The sequence below is a fragment of the Anolis sagrei genome, chromosome 3 (assembly GCF_037176765.1).
Source record: "Anolis sagrei isolate rAnoSag1 chromosome 3, rAnoSag1.mat, whole genome shotgun sequence".
Classification (NCBI taxonomy): domain Eukaryota; kingdom Metazoa; phylum Chordata; class Lepidosauria; order Squamata; family Dactyloidae; genus Anolis; species Anolis sagrei.
Genome location: NC_090023.1, coordinates 5,732,706 through 5,760,041, shown reverse-complemented (window position 1 = coordinate 5,760,041; position 27,336 = coordinate 5,732,706). Strand labels below are relative to the sequence as shown.

At 43.4% G+C, this 27,336-nt stretch overlaps 1 protein-coding gene across 1 annotated transcript; it reads left to right on the top strand.

Moving 5' to 3' along the window:
* The first annotated feature begins 894 nt into the window (after positions 1-894).
* On the top strand, positions 895-27,336 carry MRPL48 (mitochondrial ribosomal protein L48). Its single transcript, XM_067466451.1, has 8 exons — positions 895-1,054; positions 3,088-3,140; positions 4,282-4,325; positions 5,563-5,648; positions 11,930-12,102; positions 21,621-21,723; positions 23,639-23,728; positions 27,086-27,336. Exons 1-8 carry the CDS (start codon positions 1,034-1,036, stop codon positions 27,158-27,160), a joined length of 645 nt encoding a protein of 214 aa, XP_067322552.1. The 5' UTR covers positions 895-1,033; the 3' UTR covers positions 27,161-27,336.

Genomic DNA, 27,336 nt, shown 5'->3' with positions numbered 1-27,336 from the left:
AGATATAGATAGATAGATAGATAGATAGATAGTTGAATGCATGGATGGATAGATAGATAGATAGATAGATAGATAGATAGATAGATAGATAGTTGAATGCATGCATGCATGGATGGACAGATAGACTAGTGGGAGGATAGATGGATGGGATGGATGGATGGATGGATGGATAGATAGATAGATAGATAGATAGATAGATAGATAGATAGATAGATAGATAGAAAGATAGTTGAATGCATGCATGCATGGATGGACAGATAGACTAGTGGGAGGATAGATGGATGGGATGGATGGATGGATAGATAGATAGATAGATAGATAGATAGATAGAAAGATAGTTGAATGCATGGATGGATAGATAGATAGATAGATAGATAGATAGATAGATAGATAGATAGATAGATAGATAGATAGTTGAATGCATGCATGGATGGATGGATGGATGGACAGATAGATTAGTGGGCGGATAGATGGATGGGATGGATGGATGGATGGATGGATAGATAGATAGATAGATAGATAGTTGAATGCATGGATGGATGGATGGATGGATGGATGGACAGATAGATTAGTGGGCGGATAGATGGATGGGATGGATGGATGGATGGATAGATATAGATAGATAGATAGATAGATAGATAGATAGATGCATGGATGGTTACATGGATGGATAGATGCATGGATGGATAGATGCATGGATGGATGGATGCATGGATGGTTACATGGATGGATAGATGCATGGATGGATAGATGAATGGATCTCATGATAAAGCCACGCCCCTTGCCTCTCCGCCTAACCAATCAGAACAGCTGTAAAGCAGAAGCCGTTTCTGATTGGTCGAGGCGCGAGCTGCTCCTTGCCGCAACCTCTCAGCATTCCATCTAAAAGCTATAGGAACTAAAATTGCGCGGAACAGTTCTGTTAGGATTTTCTTGTCGGACCGCGAGGCGCTGGGGGACCCATTTGAGAGACGGACCTATTCAGACTCGCGTTTCTTCTCGTGCTTTGTGGAGAGGAGGCTGCTGAGGAACCATGAGCGCCGCTTTGGGCAAAGTAGGTATCCTTTTGGGGGGCGGGGAGAGGGGCGAGGAGGGAACTAGGATACAACCCAGGCCTGTAGTCTCAGTGAGAAGCCATTGCAGTTGGTGAACGCCTAAGGTAAGCCTGGGCCAACTTGGGCCTTTCCTCCAGGTGTTTTGGACTTCAACTCCCACCATTCCTGGCATCTTCCTTGTTCCCTTTTAAACACCAGCATTCAGGGCTTCCAAAAACGGTTTGCTAACAGCTTGCTGTCAAGGTGATGCATGCCATATGCCAGCAAATATGGAAAACACAAGAATGGCCATAGGAAGGATAATAATATTGAGGATAGTTTTGACGGTGTAGTGAATGAATTAGAACCAGACATCCTGAGGAGTGAGGTGGAATGGGCCTTAAGAAGCATTGCTAACAACAAGGCAGCAGGAGACGACGGGATCCTAGCTGAACGGTTTAAAATCTTAAAAGAGGATGCTGTCAAGGTGATGCATGCCATTTGCCAGCAAATATGGAAAACACAAGAATGGCCATCAGACAGGGAAAAAATCCACTTATATCCCCATACCAAAAAAGGGAAATGCGAAAGACTGCTCCAACTTCCGTACGGTGGTCCTTATTTCTCATGCCAGCAAGGTAATGCTCAAGATCCTGCAAGGAAGACTCCAGCAATACATGGAGCGAGAGTTGCCAGACGTTCAAGCTGGGTTTAGAAAAGGCAGAGGAACGAGAGACCAGATTGCCAATATCCGGATGCTGGAGAATGGAGAAAGGCAGGGAGTTTCAGAAAAACATCTATTTCTGCTTCATTGACTATTCTAAAGCCTTTGACTGTGTGGATCATAATAAATTGTGGCAAGTTCTTGGAGGGATGGGCATACCAAGCCACCTTCCCTCTCTCCTGAGGAATCTGTACAAGGACCAAGTAGCAACAGTCAGAACTGACCACGGAACAACAGACTGGTTCAAGATTGGGAAAGGTGTCCGGCAAGGCTGCATCCTCTCACCCAACCTTTTTAACTTGTATGCAGAACACATCATGCGAGGATGTGCGGGGCTTGATGAATACAAAGCTGGGGTGAAAATGGCTGGAAGAAACATGAACAACCTCAGATATGCAGATGACACCACTCTGATGGCCGAAAGCGAGGAGGAGCTGAAAAGCCTTCTAATCAAGGTGAAAGAAGAAAGCGCAAAAGCTGGGTTGCAGCTAAACAGCAAAAAAACCAAGATTATGGCAACAAGAATGATTGACAACTGGGAAATAGAGGGAGAAAATGTGGAGGCCGTGACAGACTTTGTATTTCTAGGTGCAAAGATGACTGCAGATTATTATTATTATTATTATTTGTACCCCGCTAGCATCTCCCGGAGGACTCGATGCGGCTTACACAGGCCGAAGCCTCAACACAATACAGTAGAAAGTATAACATCACAACAACAAGGCAAATCAAACAATAAACAACATAATATAACACCACAATACTAAGCAAATCAAGCAATAAGCAGAATAACAACAAAGACAGTACATCAGGACATTATTAAAAACTGGTTCGGCCGGCGCACTGGGGTACAAGGGTTAAAAGTGCTGAATGGCAGGAGGCACGTAGGGTTAAAAGTGCGGTGTGCAGTGACAATTTGTTATGCTAAGGTGCTACTACTAGGGCTTGGGTGGGGATTCCTAGTCTGGGAAGGCACAACGGAACAGCCAGGTTTTTAGGTTCCTTCTGAAGACGGCTAGAGTGGGGGCTTGTCTGAGCTCTTTTGGGAGGGCGTTCCAAAGTCGGGGGGCCGCCACAGAGAAGGCAGACTGTGGCCAGGAAATCAGAAGACGCTTCCTTCTTGGGAGGAGAGCAATGTCCAGTCTCGATAAAATAGTAAAGAGTAGAGACATCAGACTGGCAACCAAGATCCAAAAGCAACTCAGGCTCCTTCTACACTGCAGTGTAGACAGGTTCTCAGAGCCTTGGGAAAAAGCACTGCAGGACCTTGGAGAACTCACTGCACACTCTCTCAATATTAACCAAAACTTTTCCCCCTTCTTTTTATAGGTTCTGTGTTTGGGAAAGGAACCAGTTTTAAAGGAGACACCTATGCTTATTAGGTAAGATGACTGACGTTTAAGCAAATATGGTACCCATTGTTTTTCTGACTTCATTTATTTATTTATTTAAAACATTTATATTCCGCCTTTCTCACCGCTGCATATAGGCGGAGCACAGCCTATATATGCCATACATTCAATGCTGGGACACACATCCTAATATGCATACATAAACATTAAAAACATTTATCAAAATATTAAAATACACCATTTAAAACGGTCCTAGTCATCCACGTCAAATCTAACTGGCCTGGTCATCTTTCCTATTGCCGCTTTCTTGCCCTGTTCCAAAAGCTTGGTCCCACAGCCAAGTTTTTACCATCTTTCTAAAGGACAGGAGGGAGGGGGCCAACCTGATCTCACCAGGAAGGGAGTTCCATAGCCGGGGAGCAATCACCGAAAAGGCCCTGTCTCTCATCCCCATCAATTGTGCCTGTGACAATGGCGGGACGGAGAGCGGGGCCTCCCCGGAGGATCTTAATCGTCGTGATGGTTCATAGGGAGAGATGCGTTCGGACTGGTAATTTGGGCCGGAGCCGTTTAGGGTTTAATTGTGCAGTCCTTACTTTGAAAGTAGTTGTTCTACCCCATAACAACTGCTACAAACTATGTTGAATTGGTTGAGAGATTCATTGAAAAACTATAGCAAAATATGCTCCATGATGTTTCCTCCCACAGAAAATTTTTGCAGATTTTTGTCGAAGGCTTTCATGGCCGGAATCACTGGGTTGTTGTCAGTTTTCCGGGCTGTGTGGCCATGTTCCAGAAGCATTCTCTCCTGACATTTGGCCTGCATCTATGGCAGGCATCAGAGGTTGTGAAGTTTGTTGGAAACTACAGATTGTCATTGATGTGGGCGAAATGTCAGGAGAGAATGCTTCTGGAACATGGCCATACAGCCCAGAAAACTCACAACAAACCATCTTGTAGTTTAATAAACATTTTCCATGTTTTTTTATGTTAGACTCAATTGGGAAATGGCATTTATAAGCCAGGAACAAAAATTGTGTTGCATAGTGTTATCAACCTTGATTTACCTGGGAGCCAGATTGGCAGCTTTGAAGAGTGTTGAAATATATTAGAGGGGGAAACATCACTCCTTTTGCAGTGATCAGCTTTGTTTTTTTTTCCCCCCCGTTAGACTCGCCTTCAATGCATCTAGAAGGAGCGCCGTTTGTTCTGTAGGTAAGCACACTTATATCTCGCTTTCACCTCTGAAAACAAACACTGGCAGTATCGCCATAAGAACGATAATTGACCTCAGACATAGGAGCCTGTAGTGCTTTGCTCTGCAATGCTGTTATTATGTGTGACTCATCCAGGAAGGAACCAGCTGGTTTTGTAGCTCTGACACTTCTAGGCTCCCCGGTAATATTTTTCTGCACCTTTCCTCAAGGGAAGGGAATTCATTCTCTTCAAAGTCTCTTCGAATTGCAACTCACATTATAAATATGCCTCTGGGATCCCTTACACTACAATAAAAAACCTTGTAACTATATAGACATATATTCACAATTTTACGTTCCTGAAGCCAAGGAATTTTTTTCCTCTTTAGGAATTTGCCCTCCAGATGATTCTATCGGTTGCTTCCCCTGGAAGTTGTTATAGAGTTGTACTGGAGGACTTCTAGGTCCTCCACAACACCTCTGTGGTATTCCTATAAAAGACTCAGTCTAATAATGCTCAAAGTGTGGCAAACCTGAGGAGTCTGGTTCACCCGCTATGTTCTGCTCCATGGAAGGAGAGAGATGGTGTATTCGGAGTGGCAGAGTTGCAAGGGAGCAGTCTGGTCACTTTGGGTCTTCTTTCTCAAGGGAAGAGGAAGAAGTGCGCTTTTTCAGTCTTGGATTTTGTGCATGGAGTCAGGTTCTGCTGTACAGAAAACAGATCTGGTCCTTGGCATTGTGCTTAGGGAAAGGATGCGTTTTGAAGTTTTGCCATCATGTAAGTTTTGGAACTATACATTGACAGGCTGCAGGAAAGCAGGGTCTGGCCTAACAGGTGCTTCTCCAAGGAGGGAGAAAAGGATATGGTAATATTTTGGATGCATGTGGATGAATGCGTGTCCATGTGTGTGAATGTTGAGTGAAAATGTAATTCCCCTTTGTTTGTTTGTTAGCCATGTAATTATGTATCTAATGTAGTTGCATAGAATCCGTATGTCTGTATGACGAATGTCATTCTATGTCTAAATGTTTTTCTGTAATCTGATGCACCCTCTCACACTGGAAATTGCAATAAAAAGAACCTATGCTTTAAAGTTATTGAAAAGTTATTCATGACAAATTGGTGTCAGAAGTGGGATATTCTTTTCCAATGTGGGGAAGTGATTCATAACACAATGAGATAGTGCTTTATTATTTGCACAGCAGAAGTGGGAGTTTAGGGGGATTTCAAGGATTTTCTTCTGTTTCTGATTCAGGATGTATGTCAGTGAGTGGTCACAGGCACTACAGGTCCCAGCCAACCCATGGCATCGGACGATATAAGCATCTACTCCCGCCAGAGGTAAGTATTAGTATCCATGTATTAAGCACTGTTTATTTTACTGCTTCTTAAAACTAAATTTTCACTGTGTGGGGAGCAGAGTGCCAGTATGGTGTAATGGTTTGAATACTGTACTAAGACCACATTTTGAATCTCCAATCAGCCATGGAAACTAGCTGGATGGCTCTGGGCAAGTCAGGCCCTCTTTGCTCCAGAGGAAATCACTTCATTGGGTGGGTCCTGCTCAATGTGAAAGATTATCTGAGCTGGAAAGAGCTTCCTTTATTTCTTAACATCACAGTTCAAGCAGGGAGCTTTGAAATGGTTGAACAGAAGTTCTCCAAAGCTTTAGGTGCTCTTGCTGCCTATTACAGGGAAAACCAGCTGATTCCCAATCCATCTAAAACACAGACATGTGCCTTTCACCTCAAGAACAGACAAGCATCCTGAGCTCTGAGGATTATTACCTGGGAAGGAATCCCACGGGAGCATTGCAGCGCACCCAAATACCTGGGAGTCACTCTGGACCATGCCCTGACCTACAAGAAGCACTGCCTGAACATCAAGCAAAAAGTGGGCGCTAGAAATAATATCATACGAAAGCTGACTGCCACAACCTGGGGATCACAACCAGGCACAGTGAAGACATCTGCCCTTGCGCTTTTCTACTCTGCTGCTGAGTACGCATGCCCAGTGTGGAACACATCTCACCACACTAAAACAGTGGATGTGGCTCTTAATGAGACATGCCGCATTATCACGGGGTGTGTACGCCCTACACCACTGGAGAAATTACACTGCTTAGCAGGTATTGCACCACCTGACATCCGCCGGGAAGTAGCAGCCAATAGTGAAAGGACCAAGACAGTGACATCTCCAGTTCATCCCCTGTTTGGATTATCAGTCAGCATGCCAACACCTTAAATCAAGAAATAGCTTCCTAGGATCTACAGAGATACTCACAGGAACACCTCAGCAAGCGAGAGTCCAAAAGAGGCAGGCTAAAACCCAGAACCTCAATCAGTGGCTGAGACCAGATGAGAGACTCCCTCTTGGGCACAGAGAAGACTGGGCAACTTGGAGGGCATGGAACGGACTGCGCTCTGACACCATGAAATGCAGAGCCAATCTTCGGAAATGGGCCAAAAATGGAGTCCACAACGTGTAAGTGTGGAGAAGATCAAACCACTTACTACAATGAAGCCTGAGCCCTGCCGCATACACAATGGAGGACCTTTTCACACCCACACCAGATGCACACCAAGTTTTTAAATTTGTTAGTGTTTTTAAATATATTACAACTGTATCCTCAATTTGCTTCTGACATAATAAATAAATAAATAAATAAATTCCTAGCACAGCCATCCAAAAACACAAGACCGTACGTAGTTAAAAGTCAAACATTTTGAAGTCCAAAATTGTTGGCCTGTTCGATTTATATCCTACCTAGGGTTTCATGACAGCTCACACTGTTGCAACCCCGAGCAGGAAACTGGACCCTCAGACAACAATCCACCACACTTGACATCAGGAAAAAAAATCCTTTTTTATTGATGAAAGATGAATACAAAATAGAGGAAATATGCAAAGGTAATAAGTCACAGTAGTAATCAGCAACAAGAAATGTCCATAAACAAGATCATGAAACCCACAGCAAAACTGCTGAATCCTGGAACCTGTTAGCAATGCACTAACCGTACTTAACAAAACTAGAAAACCTCCGAGGAACAAGGCCACTTGGATCAGGAGACCTGCAAACGCTGGCACATGAATCTGGAACAATGCCTGGTCTGAAGCTGTATTCAGGCTGGGCATATTTAAGGCCAAGAAATCTATTGCGAGACACGCCTGAAGATTTTGTTTGGATTTCTTTCAATCTTGCTGACCTGCGTAAACATTGTGCTTCTCCCCGACTCTGCCAAATCTGCCCCCGCCTATCCTCATTAGGCAGGCCAGGTGTCTGATTCTCTGGAGAGCTAAGACTGGGAGGAAAAGGGAGTGAACCATTTCCGCTCGACTCGGAATGTATGTTCTCATGGGAATCTTGACTTTCGCTTTCCAAGGCTGTAGGATTTTCACTACTAAAACCATCATCATCTAAATTGGCCTCAGAATTCACATTGACATCTACATGGGCATCAGGAAATGCAATCAGAGAGTCAGGTTCAAGTTCACACACAGGCTGAACCCCAACACACACAAAGCTTTTGCACTTGAGAAAAACAAGTATAACAAGTAGAAACAAAAGCACACGCATTGTAATATTACAAGACAAGGAGGTTGTAATATGTTTATTTTTTTAAAATTATTTGTCTAACAATGTTTGGATTTTTATTCGTCCCTGTTTAGAATCAAATCAAGAAAAGGTAAATAATCCAGACACCTCGCATAGGTGTAACTTGTCCAAGATTCTTAAAACAAATATTGTCTTTCGCTTCACTGTTTCCTTCAGCAGTGAGTTGATCATTTTAGTGCTGTGTTTCTCAACCTTCCTAATTCCTTAATACAGTTCCTCATGTTGTGTAACATTATTTTCGTAGCTCCTTCAAAACTGTAATTTTGCTCTGTTAAGAATCGTATTGTAAATATCTGATATGCAGGATGTATTTTCATTCAGTGGACCACATTTGGCGCAAATACCTGATACACCCAAATTTGAATACTGGTGGGGTTGGGAGTGGGGTTGATTTTGTCATTTGGGAGTTGTAGTTTATTTATTTATTTACTTTGCTTGTATACCGCAATTTCTCAGCCTTGTAGGCGACTCAACACGGTTTACAACAAGAGCAAAAGTCAATGCAACAGCATACAAAATTTAAAAACCATTAACAGCAAATATACAAAATGACACATCAATAACAGCACATTAACGTCTCGTAACTAGAATCGTGATCCAATTCGTCTTCCATAATTCCGTTTCCTATATTCATCGTGTACATTGCATTGTTTAACTGAACGCCTGTTCGAACAGCCAGGTTTTTAGTTTTCTTCGAAACACCATTAACGAAGGGGCTGATCCAATGTCCATGGGAAGGCCGTTCCACAGCCGAGGGGCCACCACAGAAAAGGCCCTGTCCCTCGTCCCCGCCAGCCGTGCCTGTGATGCAGGCGGGATCGAGAGCAGGGCCTCCCCAGAAGATCTTAGAGACCTGGTGGGTTCATAAGCAGAGATACGTTCGGATAGGTAGGTTGGGCCAGAACCATTTAGGGCTTTAAAGGCCAACGCCAGCACTTTGAATTGATCCCGGTAGCAAATTGGCAGCCAGTGGAGCTGGTGCAGCAAAGGAGTTGTATGCTCCCTGCGCTCCACTCCTGTTAGTTGCTGGGGTTTATAGTTCACCTACAATCAAAGAGCATTCTGAACTCCACCAACGATGGAATTGAATCAAACTTGGCACACAGTACTCCCATGATCAACAGAAAATACTGGAAAGGTTTGGTGGGCATTGACCTTGACTTTTGGAGTTGTAGTTCACCTTACATTGAGAGAGAACTTTGGACTCAAACAATGATGGATCTGGACCTAATTTGGCATGAATTCTCAATCTGCCCAAATATGAGCACTGGTGCAGTCTGGGGAAAATAGACCTTGACATTTAGGAGTTATAGTTGCTGGGATTTATAGTTCACCTACAATCTAAGAGCATTCTGAAGTCCACTAGCGATGGAATTAAACCAAACCTGGCACACAGAACTGCCATGACCAACAGAAAATACTGGAAGTGTCTGGTGGGCATTGACCTTGAGTTTTGGAGTTGTAGTTCACCTACACCCAGAGAGAACTTTGGACCCAAACAATGATGGATCTGGACCAAACTTGGCACAAATACTCAATATTCCCAAATGTGAACACTGGTGGAGTCTGGGGAAAAGAGACCTTGACATTTGGGAGTTGTAGTTGCTGGGATTTATAGTTCACCTTCAATCAAAGAGCATTCTGAACTCCACCAACGATGGAATTGAACTAAACTTGGCACACAGAACTCCCATGACCAACAGAAAATACTGTAAGGGTCTGGTGGGTATTAACCTTGAGTTTGGGAGTTGTAGTTCACCTACACCCAGAGAGCACCTGTGGATTCAAACAATGATGGTTCTGGACTAAACTTGACAAGAATACTCAATATGCCCAAATATGAACACTGATGAAGTTTGGGGGAAATAGACCTTGACATTAGGGAGTTGTAGTTGCTGGGATTTATAGTTCATCTAAAATCAAAGTGCATTCTGAACCCCACCAATGATAGAACTGGACCAAACTTCCCACACATGGCCAACAGAAAATACTGTGGGTTGTTGTAGGTTTTTCGGGCTATATGGCCATATTCTAGAGGCATTCTCTCCTGACGTTTTGCCTGCATCTATGGCAAGCATCCTCAGAGGTAGTGAGGTCTGTTGGAACAGATGCAGGCGAAACGTCAAGAGAGATTGCCTCTAGAACATGGCCATATAGCCCGAAAAACCTGCAACAACCCAGTAATTCCGGCCATGAAAGCCTTCGACGATACAGAAATTACTGTGTTTTCTGATGGTCTTTGGTATCCCTTGTGACACCCCCCTCGCGACCCCCCCCCCCGGGTCCTGAACCCCAGGTTGAGAAACACTTATTTTAGTGCATTGTAACCCTCTCGCCCTGTGACATCTTGCACAGATGAAACAGCTATTTTCATGTTAATAATTTGCCAGTGAAATATACCTGTTGGCAACAGGTAGAGGAAGGAAACTGAAATCAGGTTTCTCCCCACGAATAAATAACATCACAATGCTTAAGATTTTTACATAAGATCCAGTCAATAAAGTATTTTGTCCTGATTCTGAGTTAGCTGCTATTTCTTGATTTCTTGATTTATTTTGTGGTGTATATTGGGTTAAAATCCATTTTGGCTGCCTGAATTGAGTCGTGCGCTGTTGCTCAGCAGTAGTAAAGAGAAAACCATTCCAATACTATTCCAGGGATCGTGCTCTCTGAAAAGAGGCCCTTTTAATTTGGAAAGATAATGAACCAATAATTCATCCGGGCAAGGTGCCTTGAAGGCAAAAGCCGAAATAGGGGCTATTTATCCTGGCTTGTCAAGAATCTTCTGGGGGAGAACCCTTTTTTTAGTTCTGCAAAGACAATTTCTTTCTGCCCCAACAATGGGCTGTGTTGAGTCCTCTGCAAGTGTCAGGCTTTTGCCCTTGGAAACCTCGGTTGGGAACATCACAAAACTGCAGTTTGGAACAGTGCAATAGCCGAATTATTAAGGAAGCAGAGGCTATATTGTGGCAAAGAGCCATAGCTCAGTGGTAGAGCACATGCTTTGCATGCAAAAGGTCCAAATCTCAATCCCCAGCCAAAGTTTGCATGGTTGTTTTGAATAAAAATGATTGTAATGTATTGTCGAAGGCTTTCATGGCCGGAATCACTGGGTTGTTGTAGGTTTTTTCGGGCTGTATGGCCATGTTGTAGAGGCATTCTCTCCTGACGTTTCGCCTGCATCTATGGCAAGCATCCTCAGAGGTAGTGAGGTCTGTTGGAACTAGGAAAAAGGGTTTATATATCTGGGGAATGACCAGGGTGGGGCAAAGGACTCCTGTCTGCTGGAGCTAGGTGTGAATGTTTCAACTGACCACCTTGATTAGCATATAATGGCCTGACAGTGCCTAGAGCAAACTTTTGTTGAGAGGTGATTAGATGTGCCTGGTTGTTTCCTCTCTGCTGTTTTGCTGTTGCAATTTTAGAGTTTTTAAATACTGGTAGCCAGATCTTGTTCATTTTCATGGTTTCCTCCTTTCTGTTGAAATTGTCCACATGCTTGTGTATTTCAATGGCTTCTCTGTGTAGTCTGACATGGTGGTTGTGAGAGTGGTCCATCATTTCTGTGTTCTCAAATAAAATGCTGTGTCCAGGTTGGTTCATCAGGTGCTCTGCTATGGCTGACTTCTCTGGTTGAAGTAGTCTGCAGAGAGGAAACAATCAAGGACATCTAATCTCCTCTCAAGAAAAGATTGCCCCAGGCACTGCCAGGCCATCAAATGCTAATCAAGGTGGTCAGTTGAAACATTCACACCTAGCTCCAACAGACAAGGGTTCTTTCTCCCACCCTGGTCATTCCTCAGATATATAAACCCCTTTTTCCTAGTTCCAACAGACCTCACTGCCTCTGAGGATGTATGCCATAGATGCAGGCGAAACGTCAGGAGAGAATACCTCTAGACCATGGCCATATAGCCCCAAAAAAACCTACAACCACCCAGTGATTCCGGCCATGAAAGCCTTCAACAATACATTAAACCATCTTTTCTGTTCCATGTTTTCACAGGGTCTCAAGAAAAAGAAGGAGCGATTGCAAATGAAGGAGATTGACCCCGGGACAGAACATGAATATGGGGCCATAAACATTGTGATGACTGGCTACGACATGACCGTGGTGGAGCACTATGCTCAGTACGTCCACAAGCTCTGCAACCGGCTGTCCGTCAGAGTGGATGAGAGGTAGGATGCTCATGCACAGGTGTGGCTTCATACTTTCAGGCTGGGATCCCTGTGTAAGTGGGAGGTTGAGTGTTAGGGTATTGGAGGTTTTAAGGCAGGATTCGGATGGCCATCTGGAGGGAAGTCTTGGATCATGAATTCCTGCCTGGTAGAAGAGGGTCAGATTGGATGATGGCCCTGGGGGTCTCTTCCAAACCTGATGTTTTAATTCTACCATGCAGAAATTCACAACTAAAGGTTAAGGTTTCACCTGATATTAAGTCTAGTTGTGTCCAACTCCGTGGGGTGGTGCTCATCTCCATTTCTGTTGCACTCCAGGACAGGAAAAGCCCTCTGACTGTAAACACCACACCGTTGATTGGAAAACAAACCTTTTATTGAAGATAGTTAAAAAGCAGCAAGTATTTATTTATCGTGTCATCAGCAACCATACCATTGTATTACATTTCTAACAGAACAAAACAAACAGATAAAAAAACACAAATTTTGCAAACTTGGTAGTTGATTAAATGTCACTTGACCAGTATCTGGCCACTTGGAGTGCCTCTGGTGTTGCCACGAGAAGGTCCTCCATTGTGCACGTGGCAGGGCTCAGGTTGCATTGCAGCAGGTGGTCAGTGCTTTGCTCTTCTCCACACTCGCATGTCGAGGATTCAACTTTGTGGCCCCATTTCTTAAGCTTGGCTCTGCATCTCGTGGTGCCAGAGTGCAGTCTGTTCAGCGCCTTCCAAGTCACCCAGTCTTCCGTGTGGCCAGGGGGGAGTCTCTAACTGGGATCAGCCATTGGTTGAGGTTCTGGGTTTGAGACTGCCACTTTTGGACTCTTGCTTGCTAGGGTGTTCCAGCAAGTGTCTCTGAAGATCTTAGAAAACTATGTCTTGATTTAAGTCGTTGACGTGCTGGCTGATACCCAAACAGAGGATTAGCTGGAGATGTCTCTGCCTTGGTCCTTTCACTATTGGCTGCTACTTCCCGGCGGATGTCAGGTGGTGCAATACCGGCTAAGCAGTGTAATTTCTCTAGTGGTGTAGGGCGCAGACACCCCGTGATAATGCGGCATGTCTCATTAAGAGCCACATCCACTGTTTTAGTGTGGTGAGATGTGTTCCACGCTGGGCATGCATACTCAGCAGCAGAGTAGCATAGCGCAAGGGCAGATGTCTTCACTGTGTCTGGTTGTGATCCCCAGGTTGTAAAGTAGCAGCAAGTAAAAAGCACTTTAAAGAAATAGGTAAATCCAATTAGGTAAGAAGGTAAGCAGGAGCAAAAATAGTCCAGGGGAAAGTTCAGCAAAAATCCATAAAAACAAAGTCCCCACTTCTCTAATATATTGTATATACTCGAGTATAAGCCTAGTTTTTCAGCCCTTTTTTTAGGCTGAAAAAGTCCCCCTCGGCTTATACTCGAGTCAAGGTTATTTATTATTTTCCTCTGTTATTATTTTTATTACATTTATAATTTTACTCTATTATTATTACATTTATAATTTTACTCTATTATTATTACATTTATAATTTTACTCTATTATTATTATTATTATTATATTTATTATTTACTCTATTTATTTTTGTTACTACATGAATTATTTTATGAAATTATTACTGGTATTATTATTATTATTACATTTATTATTTTACTCTATTAATTATTGTTATTGCATGTATTATTGGAGTGAGAAGGGCGGAATATAAATACTGTAATTAAATAAATTAACACAAATATTCACAATAATAATAATAAAAATATTCACAAAATATTCCAATAAACATTCACCAAAACATTCACAGAAATATTTGTATAAATATTCCTCAAAAATATACACAAAAATACTTGCATAAATATTTACTAAAATATTTGTATAAATATTCTTTAAAATATTCACAAATAATATTCTTTAAAATATCAGAAATAATATTCATGAAATATTCACAAAAATATCTGTAGAAATCTTCACACAAATATTCACAAAAATATTTGTAAATATTTTCACAGAAAATATTTATAAAAAGATTCATTAAAAGAATCATAAAAATATTCACAAAAATATTTGTATAAATATTCATGAAAAGTATTCACAGAAATATTTGCATAAATATTTACCAAAATATTTGTCTAAATATTCTTTGAAATATTCACAAATAATATTCACAAATAATATTCTTTAGAATATCAGAAATAATATTTATTAAATATTCACAAAAATATCCGTAGAAATCTTCACACGAATATTCACAAAAATATTTGTAAATATTTTCACAGAAAAATATTTACAAAAAGATTCATAAAAATATTCACAAAAATATTCGTAACAATATTCACAGAAAATAGTCTTTAAAATTCAGTCTAATTGTTTTATTTAGAAGAAACCGCTTTCCGTTCTATTATCCTGAAATCCTTTTCTTTAAAAAAGCATCCCTCTTGCTTGCATCTGACCTCTGGGTACTATTTGGAACATCTGAAAAAGGGACAAAAAATGTGGCTCACCTTTTTCGGCCCTTTTTGGATTCTGATTTCTGCCTCCTTCCCGAGTTCAGAGGCAAGGTCTCTGCTCCAGTCTGACTCTGTTTCCTCACTTGAGCGCTTCAAAATCCCAGGAGCGATGCTGAGATCAGAGCAGCAGCCTGGCTTTGTTCTCCCGGAAGGAGAAGCTTCCTAAAAATAGGACAAAGCAGCCTTCAAGAAGTAAGATTGAATGAATTTTGTTTAAAAGCAGCAGAGAAATTCTGGACAAAGCCCGGTTCAGGAGGAGTTGGTCTGAACTGAATGGGAAATTTGGCCTCTTCATTAAGTAAAATGCCAGTTTTATACTCATCTCTCTGTATCCACGGAGTCAGCATCCACTGATTCCACCTACCAGGCTTAAAATATCTTTTTAAAATCCAAAAGGCAAGCCTTAAATTTGTCATTTTATATAATACTAGCCGTATCTGCCACGCTTTGCTGTGGCCAAACTTCCCTCCCTCTTTCTCTCCTTCTTTCTTTCTCTCCTTCCTTCCCTCCCTCTTTCTCTCCTTCTTTCTTTCTCTCCTTTCTTTCTCTCCTTCCTTCCCTCCCTCTTTCTCTCCTTCTTTCTTTCTCTCCCTCCTTCCTCTTTCTCTCCTTCTTTCTTTCTCTCCTTCCTTCCTCTTTCTCTCCTTCTTTCTTTCTCTCCTTCTTTCTTTCTCTCCTTCCTTCCCTCCCTCTTTCTCTCCTTCTTTCTTTCTCTCCTTCTTTCTTTCTCTCCTTCCTTCCCTCCCTCTTTCTCTCCTTCTTTCTTTCTCTCCCTCCTTCCTTTTTCTCTCCTTCTTTCTTTCTCTCCTTCCTTCCTCTTTCTCTCCTTCTTTCTTTCTCCTTCCTTCCCTCCCTCTTTCTCTCCTTCTTTCTTTCTCTCCTTCCTTCCCTCCCTCTTTCTCTCCTTCTTTCTTTCTCTCCTTCCTTCCCTCCCTCTTTCTCTCCTTCTTTCTTTCTTTCTCTCCTTCTTTCTTTCTCTCCCTCTTTCCTTCCCTTCTTCTTTCTTCCTTCTCTCCCTGTTTCTTTCTCACTTCCTTTGCTCTTTAGTTCCATCCTTCCTTATCTCTTTCCTTCCTTCCTTCCCACCCTCTTTCTCTCTTTCGTTTCTTCTCTCCTTCCTTCCCTCTTTCTCTTTTTTATTTACTTCTCTCCTTCCTTCTCTACCTTTCTTTCTCTCCTTCCCTCCTTCTTTCCCTCTTTCTCTCCCCTTCTCTCCCTCCTTCGCTCCTTCCTTCCTTGTCTACCCTTCTTTCTTTCCTTCTTTCTCTCCTTCCCCCTTTCTTTCCCTTTTTCTTTCTCTCTTTCTCTCCCTCCTTCTCTCCTTCCATCTCTACCTTTCTTTCTTTCCTTCTTTCTCTCCCTCCATCTCTCCTTCCTTTCTTCTCTTCCCTTCTTTCTTCCCTTCTTTCCTTTTTTCTCTTCCTCATTCTCTCCTTCCTTCCTTCTCTACCCTTCTTTCTTTCCTTCTTTCTCTCCTTCCTGCTTTCTTTCCCTTCTTCATTCCCTCTTTCTCTTTCTCTCCCTCCTTCTCTCCTTCCTTCCTTCTCTACCCTTCTTTCTTTCCTTCTTTCTCTCCTTCCCCCTTTCTTTCCCTTCTTCTTTCTCTCTTTCTTTCTCCCTCCTTCTCTCCTTCCTTCCTTCTCTATCCTTCTTTCTTTCCTTCTTTCCCTCTTTCTTTCTCTCCTTCCTTCTCTCCCTTCTTCTCTCCTTCCTTCCTTCTCTACCCTTCTTTCCTTCCTTCTTTCTCACCTTGACCTGCTTAGGTAAACAAGGGTGCCTATGGTGGAGGAAACACATAAAACGTAGGATGGAAATGTCCCCCTATGAAAGCCTTCACTTGGGTGGTGGGCAGTCTGGTGTTTGTGGAGGCCTTTGGCATGTTCAACGCGCTCACTATAACATGCAATGTCATTGGAGGGAGGGCCATTGGTGTCTCCGGAGTAGTGGGAGCTAGAGCTGTTTGTAGAGGCAGGAGCTCGTCTGTGGAAGTGGGCATCCCAGCCACACACACACACATACATATTTCCACTTTTATTATGTGTATAGGTAGATTTTACTGTACTATACACATAACTTGAGCATCCAAAGATTTTGGTATCCACGAGGGATCCTGAAACCAGGGTCAACATACTTACTTACTTACTTACTTACTTAGGCGATCCCTCATTGGCCGAATAGGATAGTCTTCCAGGATCAGTGTTCTGGTGGGTCCATAGGTGACTGTGGAGCCCTCTTCTTGATCTGTGTCTTCTCCCGCAGTGAGGGCATTGGTTTCCAGGTGGAAGGCGGTCCCGGTCAGGGTTGGGTTGATGCACCTTCCTCTTCGCACATTTCTCTCTTTTGCCCTCTATTTGTGCCTCTTCAAATTCTGCAGCACTGCTGGTCACAGCTGACCTCCAGCTGTGGCGCTCAAGGGCCAGGGCTTCCCAGTTCTCAGTGTCTATGCCAGAGTTTTTAAGGTTGGCTTTGAGCCCATCTTTAAATCTCTTTTCCTGCCCACCAACATTCCGTTTTCCATTCTTGAGTTCGGAGTAGAGCAACTGCTTTGGGAGACGGTGGTCAGGCATCCGGACAACGTGGCCGGTGCAGTGGAGTTGATGGCGGAGGAGCATCGCTTCAATGCTGGTGGTCTTTGCTTCTTCCAGCACGCTGACATTTCCCCGCTTGTCTTCCCAAGAAATTTGCAGGATTTTTCGGAGGCAGCGCTGATGGAATCGTTCCAGGAGTTGCATGTGACGTCTGTAGACAGTCCACGTTTTGCAGGCCTATAGCAGAATTGGGAGGACAATAGCTTTATAGACAAGGACCTTGGTATCCCTACGAATGTCCCGGTCCTGAAACACTCTCTGCTTCATTCGGAAAAATGCTGCACTTGCAGAGCTCAGGCGGTGTTGTATTTCGGTGTCGATGTTGACTTTGGTGGAGAGGTGGCTGCCAAGGGAGCAGAAATGGTCAACATTTTCTAATGTTACACCCTTAGGCTGTATCTCTAGCATTGGAAAGGGTCAACATACTAAGGACCTATTGTATATTGAAATATGAGCCTAGTTTTAATTTTTCACCAATCTGAATGCTTAAGGTCGTCTATTTTGCAGACCTTTTGTGTGTAAATTAGACCATTTTCCAGAATGCAAATGGAAGATGTTAAAAGTATACATCTGCAGAAAGTGACCGAAGCCATTGTAGAATGGACAGGACATAAACAAGCATCCATCTCTCTTTATTGACAAATTGTTGTCAATTAGGCACAGATATCTATATCAAAATACTACAAAAAATGGTATGAGAGCATCGACTCTCTAGAACCACTTTAACACTGTAGTGTGAACTAAAAATTGTTTTTGAATTGTTTATTTCTATTGTTTATTTCATAGAATCATAGAATCCTAGGGTTGGAAGAGACCTCTTGGGCCATCCAGTCCAACCCCATTCTGCCAAGAAGCAGGAATATTGCATTCAAATCACCCCTGACAGATGGCCATCCAGCCTCTGCTTAAAAGCCTCCAAAGAAGGAGCCTCCACCACACTCCGGGGCAGAGAGTTCCACTGCTGAACGGCTCTCACAGTCAGGAAGTTCTTCCTTGTGTTCAGATGGAATCTTCTCTATTTCTAACAATTTCTATTGTTACCATTTTCATAGGATTGTTGTCAATTTCCATCAAGTTGACCTTGAATGAATGCAATCCGATAAATGAGAGCTTTCCAAATAATCCTGTTTTCAACAGCGCTGCTCAGGTCTTGCAAACTCAGGGCAGTCGCCACTTCCTTGATGGAGTCTGTCCAAATAGAGTGCAGTCAAATATAGTTTCTTTTCCAAAGGGCCTTCAAAGATGGCGAAAATGCCCTGCACGTTGCAAAGGGGTCAATCTGAAGCAACAAAAAAAGTAAATAAATTTGCATCCTTTGTGCAATGGATGTGGCCTAAGGCCTGAACTTTGCTTTGGAGCTTTCCCACTTGAATCACAACTATTTACATTCTGGGATTTTTGAACTATGTCAAATCAGTATATCTATTCTTAACGCTGTCAAGAGAGCCTATGTCATGACTATGTCCCCACGACACCAGGAAAGGAGGTCATGTCAACCAAGTTGGTCTTTCAGACCAAGGTTTGTTGGGCAGGGAATAGGGTCGGGTCATATTAAAAATGGCAGGAGTACAATCTTCTTTTGCATCTCCTCCTTCACCCCCATCATAACTAGAAACAGGAAAAAGGTTTGTAAAAATGTATAGAACTCTGTATCCTTTGTAGAGAAACTACAGTGTCTGGACCAGGCAATCATACCACACAAACAGACAAACATCCCGAGCTCTGAGGATCACCTGGGAAGGAATCCCACGGGAGCATTGCAGCGCACCCAAATACCTGGGAGTCACTCTGGACTGTGCTCTGACCTACAAGAAGCACTGTCTGAACATCAAGCAAAAAGTGGGTGCTAGAAACAATATCATATGAAAGCTGACTGGCACAACCTGGGGATCACAACCAGACACAGTGAAGACATCTGCAATGCGCGATGCTACTCTGCTTCTGAGTATGCATGCCCAGTGTGGAACACATCTTACCACGCTAAAACAGTGGATGTGGCTCTTAATGAGACATGCCGCATTATCATGGAGTGTCTGCGCCCTACACCACTGGAAAAATTACACTGCTTAGCCAGTATTGCACCACCTGACATCCGCCGGGAAGTAGCAGCCAATAGTGAAAGGACCAAGGCAGAGACATCTTCAGCTCATCCCCTGTTTGGGTATCAGCCAACATGTCAACGACTTAAATCTAGAAATTGTTTTCTACGATCTACAGAGACACTCACTGGAACACCTCAGCAAGCGAGAGTCCAAAAGTGGCAGGCTCAAACCCAGAACCTCAACCAATGGCTGATACCAAATGAAAGACTCCCCCCTGGGCACACAGAACACGGGGCGACTTGGAAGGCACTGAACAGGCTGTGCTCTGGCACCACGAGATGCAGAGCCAACCTTCAGAAATGGGGCTACAGGGTGGAATCCTCGGCATGCGAGTGTGGAGAAGAACAAACCCCTGACCACCTGCTGCAATGCAACCTGAGCCCTGCCACATGCACAAGGGAGGACCTTCTTGCAGCAACACCAGAGGCACTCCAAGGGGCCAGATACTGGTCAAAGGACATTTAATCGACTACCAAACTCGCAAATTTTGTATTTTGTCTGTTTGTTTTGTTCTGTTAGAAATGTAATACAATTGACTGGTTGCCCTGACACGACAAATAAATAAAATCCCTCAGAAATCATTTATAAACTCTTTCCTGACTCCAAAACTGCTAGGAACGGATTCTTTCTTAGTTTCAGTTTATAATCTATCTTTTGTATTGTCGAAGGCTTTGATGGCTGGGATCACTGGGTTGTTGTAGGTTTTTCCGGGCTATATGGCCATGTTCTAGAGGCAATTTTTCTCCTGACGTTTCGCCTGCATCTATGGCAAGCATCCTCAGAGGTCTTGGAACAGTTTCACCCCGTAGAGATGTTCAATGTATCGTCGAAGGCTTTCATGGCCGGGATCACTGGGTTGTTGTAGGTTTTTCCGGGCTATATAGCCATGTTCTGGAGGCAATTCGACAATACATTGAACATCTCTACGGGGAGAAACTGTTCCAAGACCTCTGAGGATGCTTGCCATAGATGCAGGCGAAACGTCAGGAGAAAAATTGCCTCCAGAACATGGCCATATAGCCCGGAAAAACCTACAACAACCCAATCTATCTTTTGTTGAAGCCTAGCTGAGCGTCTTAATTGCTGAACAGACTGTCTCTGTTTACTCAAACTTATTTTCCTGTTCAAGGTCTTGCTCCCATCATTAACTCCTGCACCTGATACCTCAAAATCAACTTCATTCTCAGATAACTGACCAGGGAACTGCGGTGAAAGGCTTTTCCCAAGCCCGGGACCTTGAGAATCCCCTTGCAGCAATTCAGGCCCAAGCAACTCCTCATCCCCAGACCCTGGCCCAGGAACCGAATCAACATCCCCATTCCCTTCATGAACATTAACATGAACAAACCCAAACGATCTCTTCATTCATCTGGAGAGGCCCTGCTCTCGATCCCACCAGCATCGCAGTCGCGATTGGTGAGGACGAGAGAGAGGGCCTTTTCGGTGGTGGCCCCTCGACTCTGGAACTCACTCCCTAAGGACATCAGGCAGGCCCCAACTCTGGCAGTCTTCAGGAGGAGCTTGAAGATGTGGTTGTTCCAATGTGCCTTCCCAGAATAATGATCCCATAGCACTTTGTCCCTCCAAAGCACTTTATACTTTTAGGCCTGCTCGTATGTCTTCCACAAACTCCACTATCACTTTTTCATCCATGCCTCGGCACTATTCCAATTTTAATTTTCACATTTGGCCTTCCCACAGTTTTAACTGTATGTTGTCTTATTGATAATGTTATATGTTTATTGTTTATGTTCTATTTTAATTGCTTGTATTGTTGTGATTATTGCCTGTATTGTTGTGTTTGGGCTCGGCCACATGAAAGCCGCACCGAGTCCCTTGGGGAGATGGTAGCAGGGTACAAATTAAGTGTTGTTGTTGTTGTTGTTGTTGTTGTTGTTGTTGTTATTATTATTATTATCATCATCATCCCCATTCCCATTATGAATATCAACATGTACATCAGACACAATCACAGGTTGAACAAGCTGATATACAACAGCAAGTATTGAAAAGAGTGCGCCTTTCGCTGATGCACATTACATTTGGAAATTGAGTTGCTCAGTAGATTGGATGGCACATTAGACTAGAGTCAATATGGGTATTTAAAAGTTCAAGATTCAGTACAAATGGACCTCTTTGGAAGAAGGAACTTGGGCTCATTTGAACCAAGGCAGCCCATCTTATTTGCAAGGCTGACTTGCCGCAAAAGCGTCCTCAGTTTGCTCCCTGAGTCAGAGAGTTCATTCCCCCTGCTTTCCTGAATCGCACTGGAAAGGCTCACCCCTAGCCTCGTTGTGATGTCTGGACTGCTGATGTGGAGTTGTGTCTCTCTCCACAGCTATGCCATGCCCACCAAGACCACGGAGGTGATGCTGGTGCAAGAGCAAGGGTCCAAGATGAAGCTGGATGCCGTCCTTACGACCCACCAGCGTGTGGTTCAGGTAAGGAAGGGGTGCTTTGATTGTGCTTTTCCTGCATGGCAGAATAGGGTTGGACTAGATGGCCCATGTGGTCTCTTCCAACTCTGTTATTCTATGAGGAAGGGCCTTGCCTGCCTCTCTCCTTTCCCTTTACTCTGCTCTTCAAATCGCATTGTGACAACAGGTGATCTTCAGCTGGAATTAAGATTCCCACTTACACTCTGCTTGTGTTGGAAATCGCAACCTTCTTCAAGCCTGCACTAGTAATTTGTTTGTATACGATTCTGTTTGCTTACTGTATTGTATATGCATGTTTTGGTATGCAGCTTTCCCTTTATGTTTCTTGAGTTTGTGGAAGGGGATGTAGACCACATGATAGGATCTGGGACTGTTCTGAGCTCAGACTCTATTTTAGAATACAGAGATGCCATGAGACTTTGGACCATTAAGAGCAAACTCGTGTTGATTATAAGATGCCCCGTGTTATCTGCACAGAGAAATCACTTCAAATCTTTATTTGTAACTGGATTGACAAGTTATGTTACTTACTGACTTACTGACTTATTTACTTGGGTGATCCCTCGTTGGCCGAGTAGGATAGTCTTCCAGTGTTCTGGTGGGTCCGTAGGTGACTGTGGAGCCCTATTCTTGATCTCCATCTTCTCCCGCAGTGAGGGCATTGGGTTCCAGGTAGAAGGCGGTCTCGGTCGGGGTTGGCTTGACGCGCCTTCCTCTTGACACATTTCTCTTTTTCACCCTCCATTCGTACCTCTTCAAATTCTGCAGCACTGCTGGTCACAGCTGATCTCCAGCTGGAGCGCTCAAGGGCCAGGGCTTCCCGGTTCTCAGTGTCTATGCCAGAGTTTTTAAGGTTGGATTTGAGCTCATCTTTAAATCTCTTTTCCTGCCCACCAACATTCCGTTTTCCATTCTTGAGTTTGAAGCAGAGCAACTACTTTGGGAGACGGTGGTCGGGCATCCGGACAACATGGTCAGTCCAGCGGAGTTGATGGCGGAGGAGCATTGCTTCAATGCTGGTGGTCTTTGCTTCTTCCAGCATGCTGACGTTTGTCCGCTTGTCTTCGCAAGAGATTTGCAGGATTTTTCCGGAGGCAGCACTGATGGAATCGTTCCAGGAGTTGCATGTGACGTTTGTAGACAGTCCATGTTTCACAGGCATATAGCAGGGTTGGGAGGACAATAGCTTTATAAACAAGCACCTTTGAATCCCTACAGATGTCCCGGTCCTCAAACATTCTCTGCTTCATTCGGGAAAATGCTGCACTCACAGAGCTCAGGCGGTGTTGTATTTTGGTGTCAATGTTGACTTTGGTGGAGAGGTGGCTGCCAAGGTAGCGGAAATGGTCAACATTTTCTAATGTTACACTATTGAGTTGTATCTCTGGCATTGGAGAGGGATTGGCTGGTGACTGCTGGAACAGCACTTTGGTTTTCTCGATGTTCAATGACAGGCTGAGCTTCTCCTATGCTTGTGCAAAGGTGTTTAGAGTGGTTTGTAGATCTTCTGAATGCGCACAGATGACGTTGTCATCAGCATACTGGAGTTCTATAACAGATGTTGTTTTAACCTTGGATTTGTACCTCTATGTTGAATACATGAAGGTTGTGAGTAAACCAGGTATGTTATTCTTAACAAGTCTATTTTATTTTTGTCTCTTGAGAGCATGATTTAGAAACAAGATGTTTTATGGGAGAGTAGATGATTGGGGGCACTGAAAAGAACACTTCTGAACAATTGCTATATTTGGTGCATTGGCATAATTTCTGTTCCTAACAGATCAGAGACAACCAGCTTATCAGTCTAACAAACTGAAAGCCAAATTGCCTTGCATAAGCATATGTGGATATATACCACTGAAGAGACGATTTTACTCAAACGAGTTTTCCATTCCTTTTTTCCTCTCCCCAAACCCAGATCCAAGGCTTGAAGGCCACCTTTGCTCCCGTCCTCTTAGAAATCATTCAGAGTAATCAGCCCGAAGGAGTCCATCTGCTAGTGAAAGAGGTAAGTCAATCCTTGCTGAAGCTTTCACATTTTGCAATCCTGGCATTGGCTTTTTCGCTGCCGCGACAGCAAAGCAACTGAAGTGTGCAGCAATCCCTCAATATACACAACATACATCCTTCTTAGCATATATTTGGGGGTGTTTTTCACCTCTTTGCAATCAAATCATCTGCACGCATGGCAGGGAGACCTGCTTGCCATACAGTGAAACCAGTTTTGGGCTCTGAATGCACACCTGGGCTTTTCTCCACACCTCAGAGAAAAGGTCAAAGATGTGCCATAATGCTGGAGGGACACACCTGAGTACAGCTACCTTGTGTTCCATGCTTTCAAGAAAAGCAGATATAAATTGCACAAATGGATGGATAGATGCTGTATAGACTCGTGCATAAGTCAATCCCATGTATAAGTCAACGGCAGGTTTGATGACTAAAATTATGGCTTTTGATATGATCTGTGGTGAAGTGAATAGTCATGCCAGTGAGATGGGAAATGGCAAGCATTTCCAAAAAGGCCAGAAGTAATGCCACAACAAAGAAAGCAGAAGGGGTTGGTGTTAAGGTACCCTACTTGCACTGACACATGGATAAGTCAACTCAGTTTTGGGAGGGGGGCTTAATATTTGACCAAAGTTTCTAGCCTTATGCATGAGTATATACAGAATGTGTCTTCAGATTTCCTGTTGACTTGTGGCCTCCCCATGAATTTAAAAGAGAGTGGGATATAAATTCCATGGGTGAGTTGGTGAATAGAGAGAGAGAGATGAATTTTGCCATTATTTTTTATAAACTGCTTTGAGTCCCCCCAGGGGTGAGAAAAGTAGTATATAAATACTGTAAATAAATAAATGGATGGATGGATGGATAGATTGATAGATAAATGGATGGATGCTTGAATGCATGGATGGATGGATGGATGGATGGATGGATGGATGGATAGATAGATAGATAGATGCATTGATGGATAGATGAATGGATCAATAAATAGATGGATGGATGGATGGATGGATGGATGGATGGATGGACGGACAGATAGATTAATGGGCGGATAGATGGATGGGATGCATGGATAGATTGATAGATAAATGGATGGATGCATGGATGGATAGATAGACAGAAAGACAGACAGACAGATAGATGCATGGATGCTTAGATGGATGGATGGATGGATAGATAGATAAATAGATGCATGGATGGATGGATAGATGGATAGATGAATGGATCAGTAGATGGATGGATGGATGGACAGATAGATTAATGGGTGGATAGATGGATGGGATGGATGGATAGATTGATAGATGGATGGATGGATGGATGGATGGATGGATGGATGGATGGATGGATGGATGGATAGATAGATAGATAGATACATAGATAGATAGATAGATAGATAGATACATAGATAGATAGATAGATAGATAGATAGATAGATAGATAGATGCATGGATGGTTAGATGGATGGATGGATGGATGGATGGATGGATGGATGGATGGATCAATAGATAGATGGATGGATGGATGGATGGATGGACAGATAGATTAATGGGCAGATAGATGGATGGGATGGATGGATGGGTAGGTAGGTAGGTAGATAGATAGATGAATGCATGGATGGCTAGATGGATGGATGGATGGCTAGATGGATGGATGGATAGATAGATAGATAGATAGATAGATAGATGCATTGATGGATAGATGAATGGATCAATGGATGGATGGATTAATGGGCAGATAGATAGAATGATGGATGGATGAATGGAGAGATAGATATATAGTTGAATGCATGGATGGCTAGATGGATGGATGGGTGGATAGATAGATGCATTGATGGATGGATGGACTGACAGATTAATGGGCGGATAGATGGATGGATGGATGGATGGATGGATGGATGGATGGATGGATAGATGAATGCATGGATGGCTAGATGGATAGATAGATGCATTGGTTGATGGATAGATGAATGGATCAATAGATGGATGGATGGATGGATGGATGGATGGATGGATGGATGGATGGGCGGGTGGACGGACAGATTAATGGGCAGATGGATGGATGGTTAGATAGATAGGAGCAAACTTGCAGAAAAGTCTAGAAGGACTAGAGAAATTTCTATGTCAGGCAGGAGAGGCCAAGAGAGGATAAATAGCAACTCCAGGTCACCAACAGCAGCATCTCACCAAGGTTATGCTTTTGCTTGCCATCTCGTAAGTGCTGCCTGGGAAGAGGATCTAAGGAAGAAAATGGTCCTCTTTTCTGCACAAATTCTCCTTTCTGTGCAGCTCAAATTGCAATGTCTGGAAGTCTTTGGTGCGGTGGAGCTCACATTGCAAGGGGACTAATCCTGAGCAACTGTTACTGGTTTCAATGGGTTTCCCTCAGGAAAAGTGTCTGCGAGGGCAGCATTTTTGTAATGTATTCTCCCCTCTCTCCAAGAAATTGCTTCTTTGGGATTTTGCTGGCTAGATTTTTTTTGCTTGGGAAGGCATTTCTTGTTTCCTAAGCAGCCTCAAATGCTTCGCGACTTGCCCTTCCTTTCCGTCTGTGTGTAATTTATGCCCCCTCAGGTATCCCTTTTCCGCATAAATCCTGGACTGCCCTGTGAAGCAGAACCTCAGCAGAGCTTTGGGAACGGAGCGTTTGCTGAGCAGGAAAAAAAAAGCATAGAAGCAGCAATTGCATGACGGTTCCATTCTACTGGTTAGGCTTGAATGTATTCTGCATCTGTATGCATTTGCAGAGATCTTTTATAGACTATGAATTGCAGAATGCTCCACTGCCCATGCTGGCTGGGGAGTGATGGAAGTTGTAGTCCAAAATTATTTTTCAAAGTAGCCAATTTGAGTCCCTTTTGGGGAGATAAAGTGACGTATAGTAAATAACAACAACAGGAAAAGTTGACACGATATGAGGATTTAAAGATCGAACTGCAAAGACTCTGGCACAAGCCAGTCAAGGTAGTCCCAATGGTGATCGGCACACTGGGTGCAGTGTCTAAAGACCTTGGCCTGCACTTAAAAACAATCAGTACTGACAAAATTACCACCTGCCAGCTGCAAAAGGCCACCTTGCTCAGATCTGCACGTATTATTCATCGATATATTACACAGTCCTAGACACTTGCGATCAAATACATAAGCGAATACAAATGTCTTCACTGTATCTGATTGTGATCCCCAGGTTGTGCCTATCGGCTGTTAGGAATTGTGAAAGTTGAAGTCCGAAACACCTGGAGGGACAAAGTTTGCCCATAGCTGCTGTATATGCTTTTAGGAATCTGTGAGCCCATTCTCCATTGGTCACTGGATGTCCTCAGAGGCCTGTCCTTAATGTTCTGCTCTCTTTCTTTCTTCCACAGCACACAGAGGAAGACTTCAGGAGCCGACTCAAAGCCCGGCCAGAGTTGGAAGAGCTGCTTGCCCAAATGAACTGAGCTTGCTGCAGTAAATGTCTGTCCAGCAGCAGCGTTCGGCTTCCTCTGGCAGATTGCCTTGCATTTTTCCTTTTCTACTAATTTTTATTCAGAAACTAGCTGTCCCCTGCCAGGCGTTGCTGTGGCCCAGTCTGGTGATCTGGAAAATAAAGTAATGAGAAAGTGTTGGTTTCTAA

Coding starts and splice junctions, on each gene's coding strand:
- MRPL48 (XM_067466451.1), top strand. CDS start 1,034: ATGAGCGCCGCTTTGGGCAAA. Junction 3,141..4,281: donor GAGACACCTATGCTTATTAG/GTAAGATGACTG, acceptor CCCCCCCGTTAG/ACTCGCCTTCAATGCATCTA. Junction 12,103..21,620: donor TCCGTCAGAGTGGATGAGAG/GTAGGATGCTCA, acceptor CTCTCTCCACAG/CTATGCCATGCCCACCAAGA.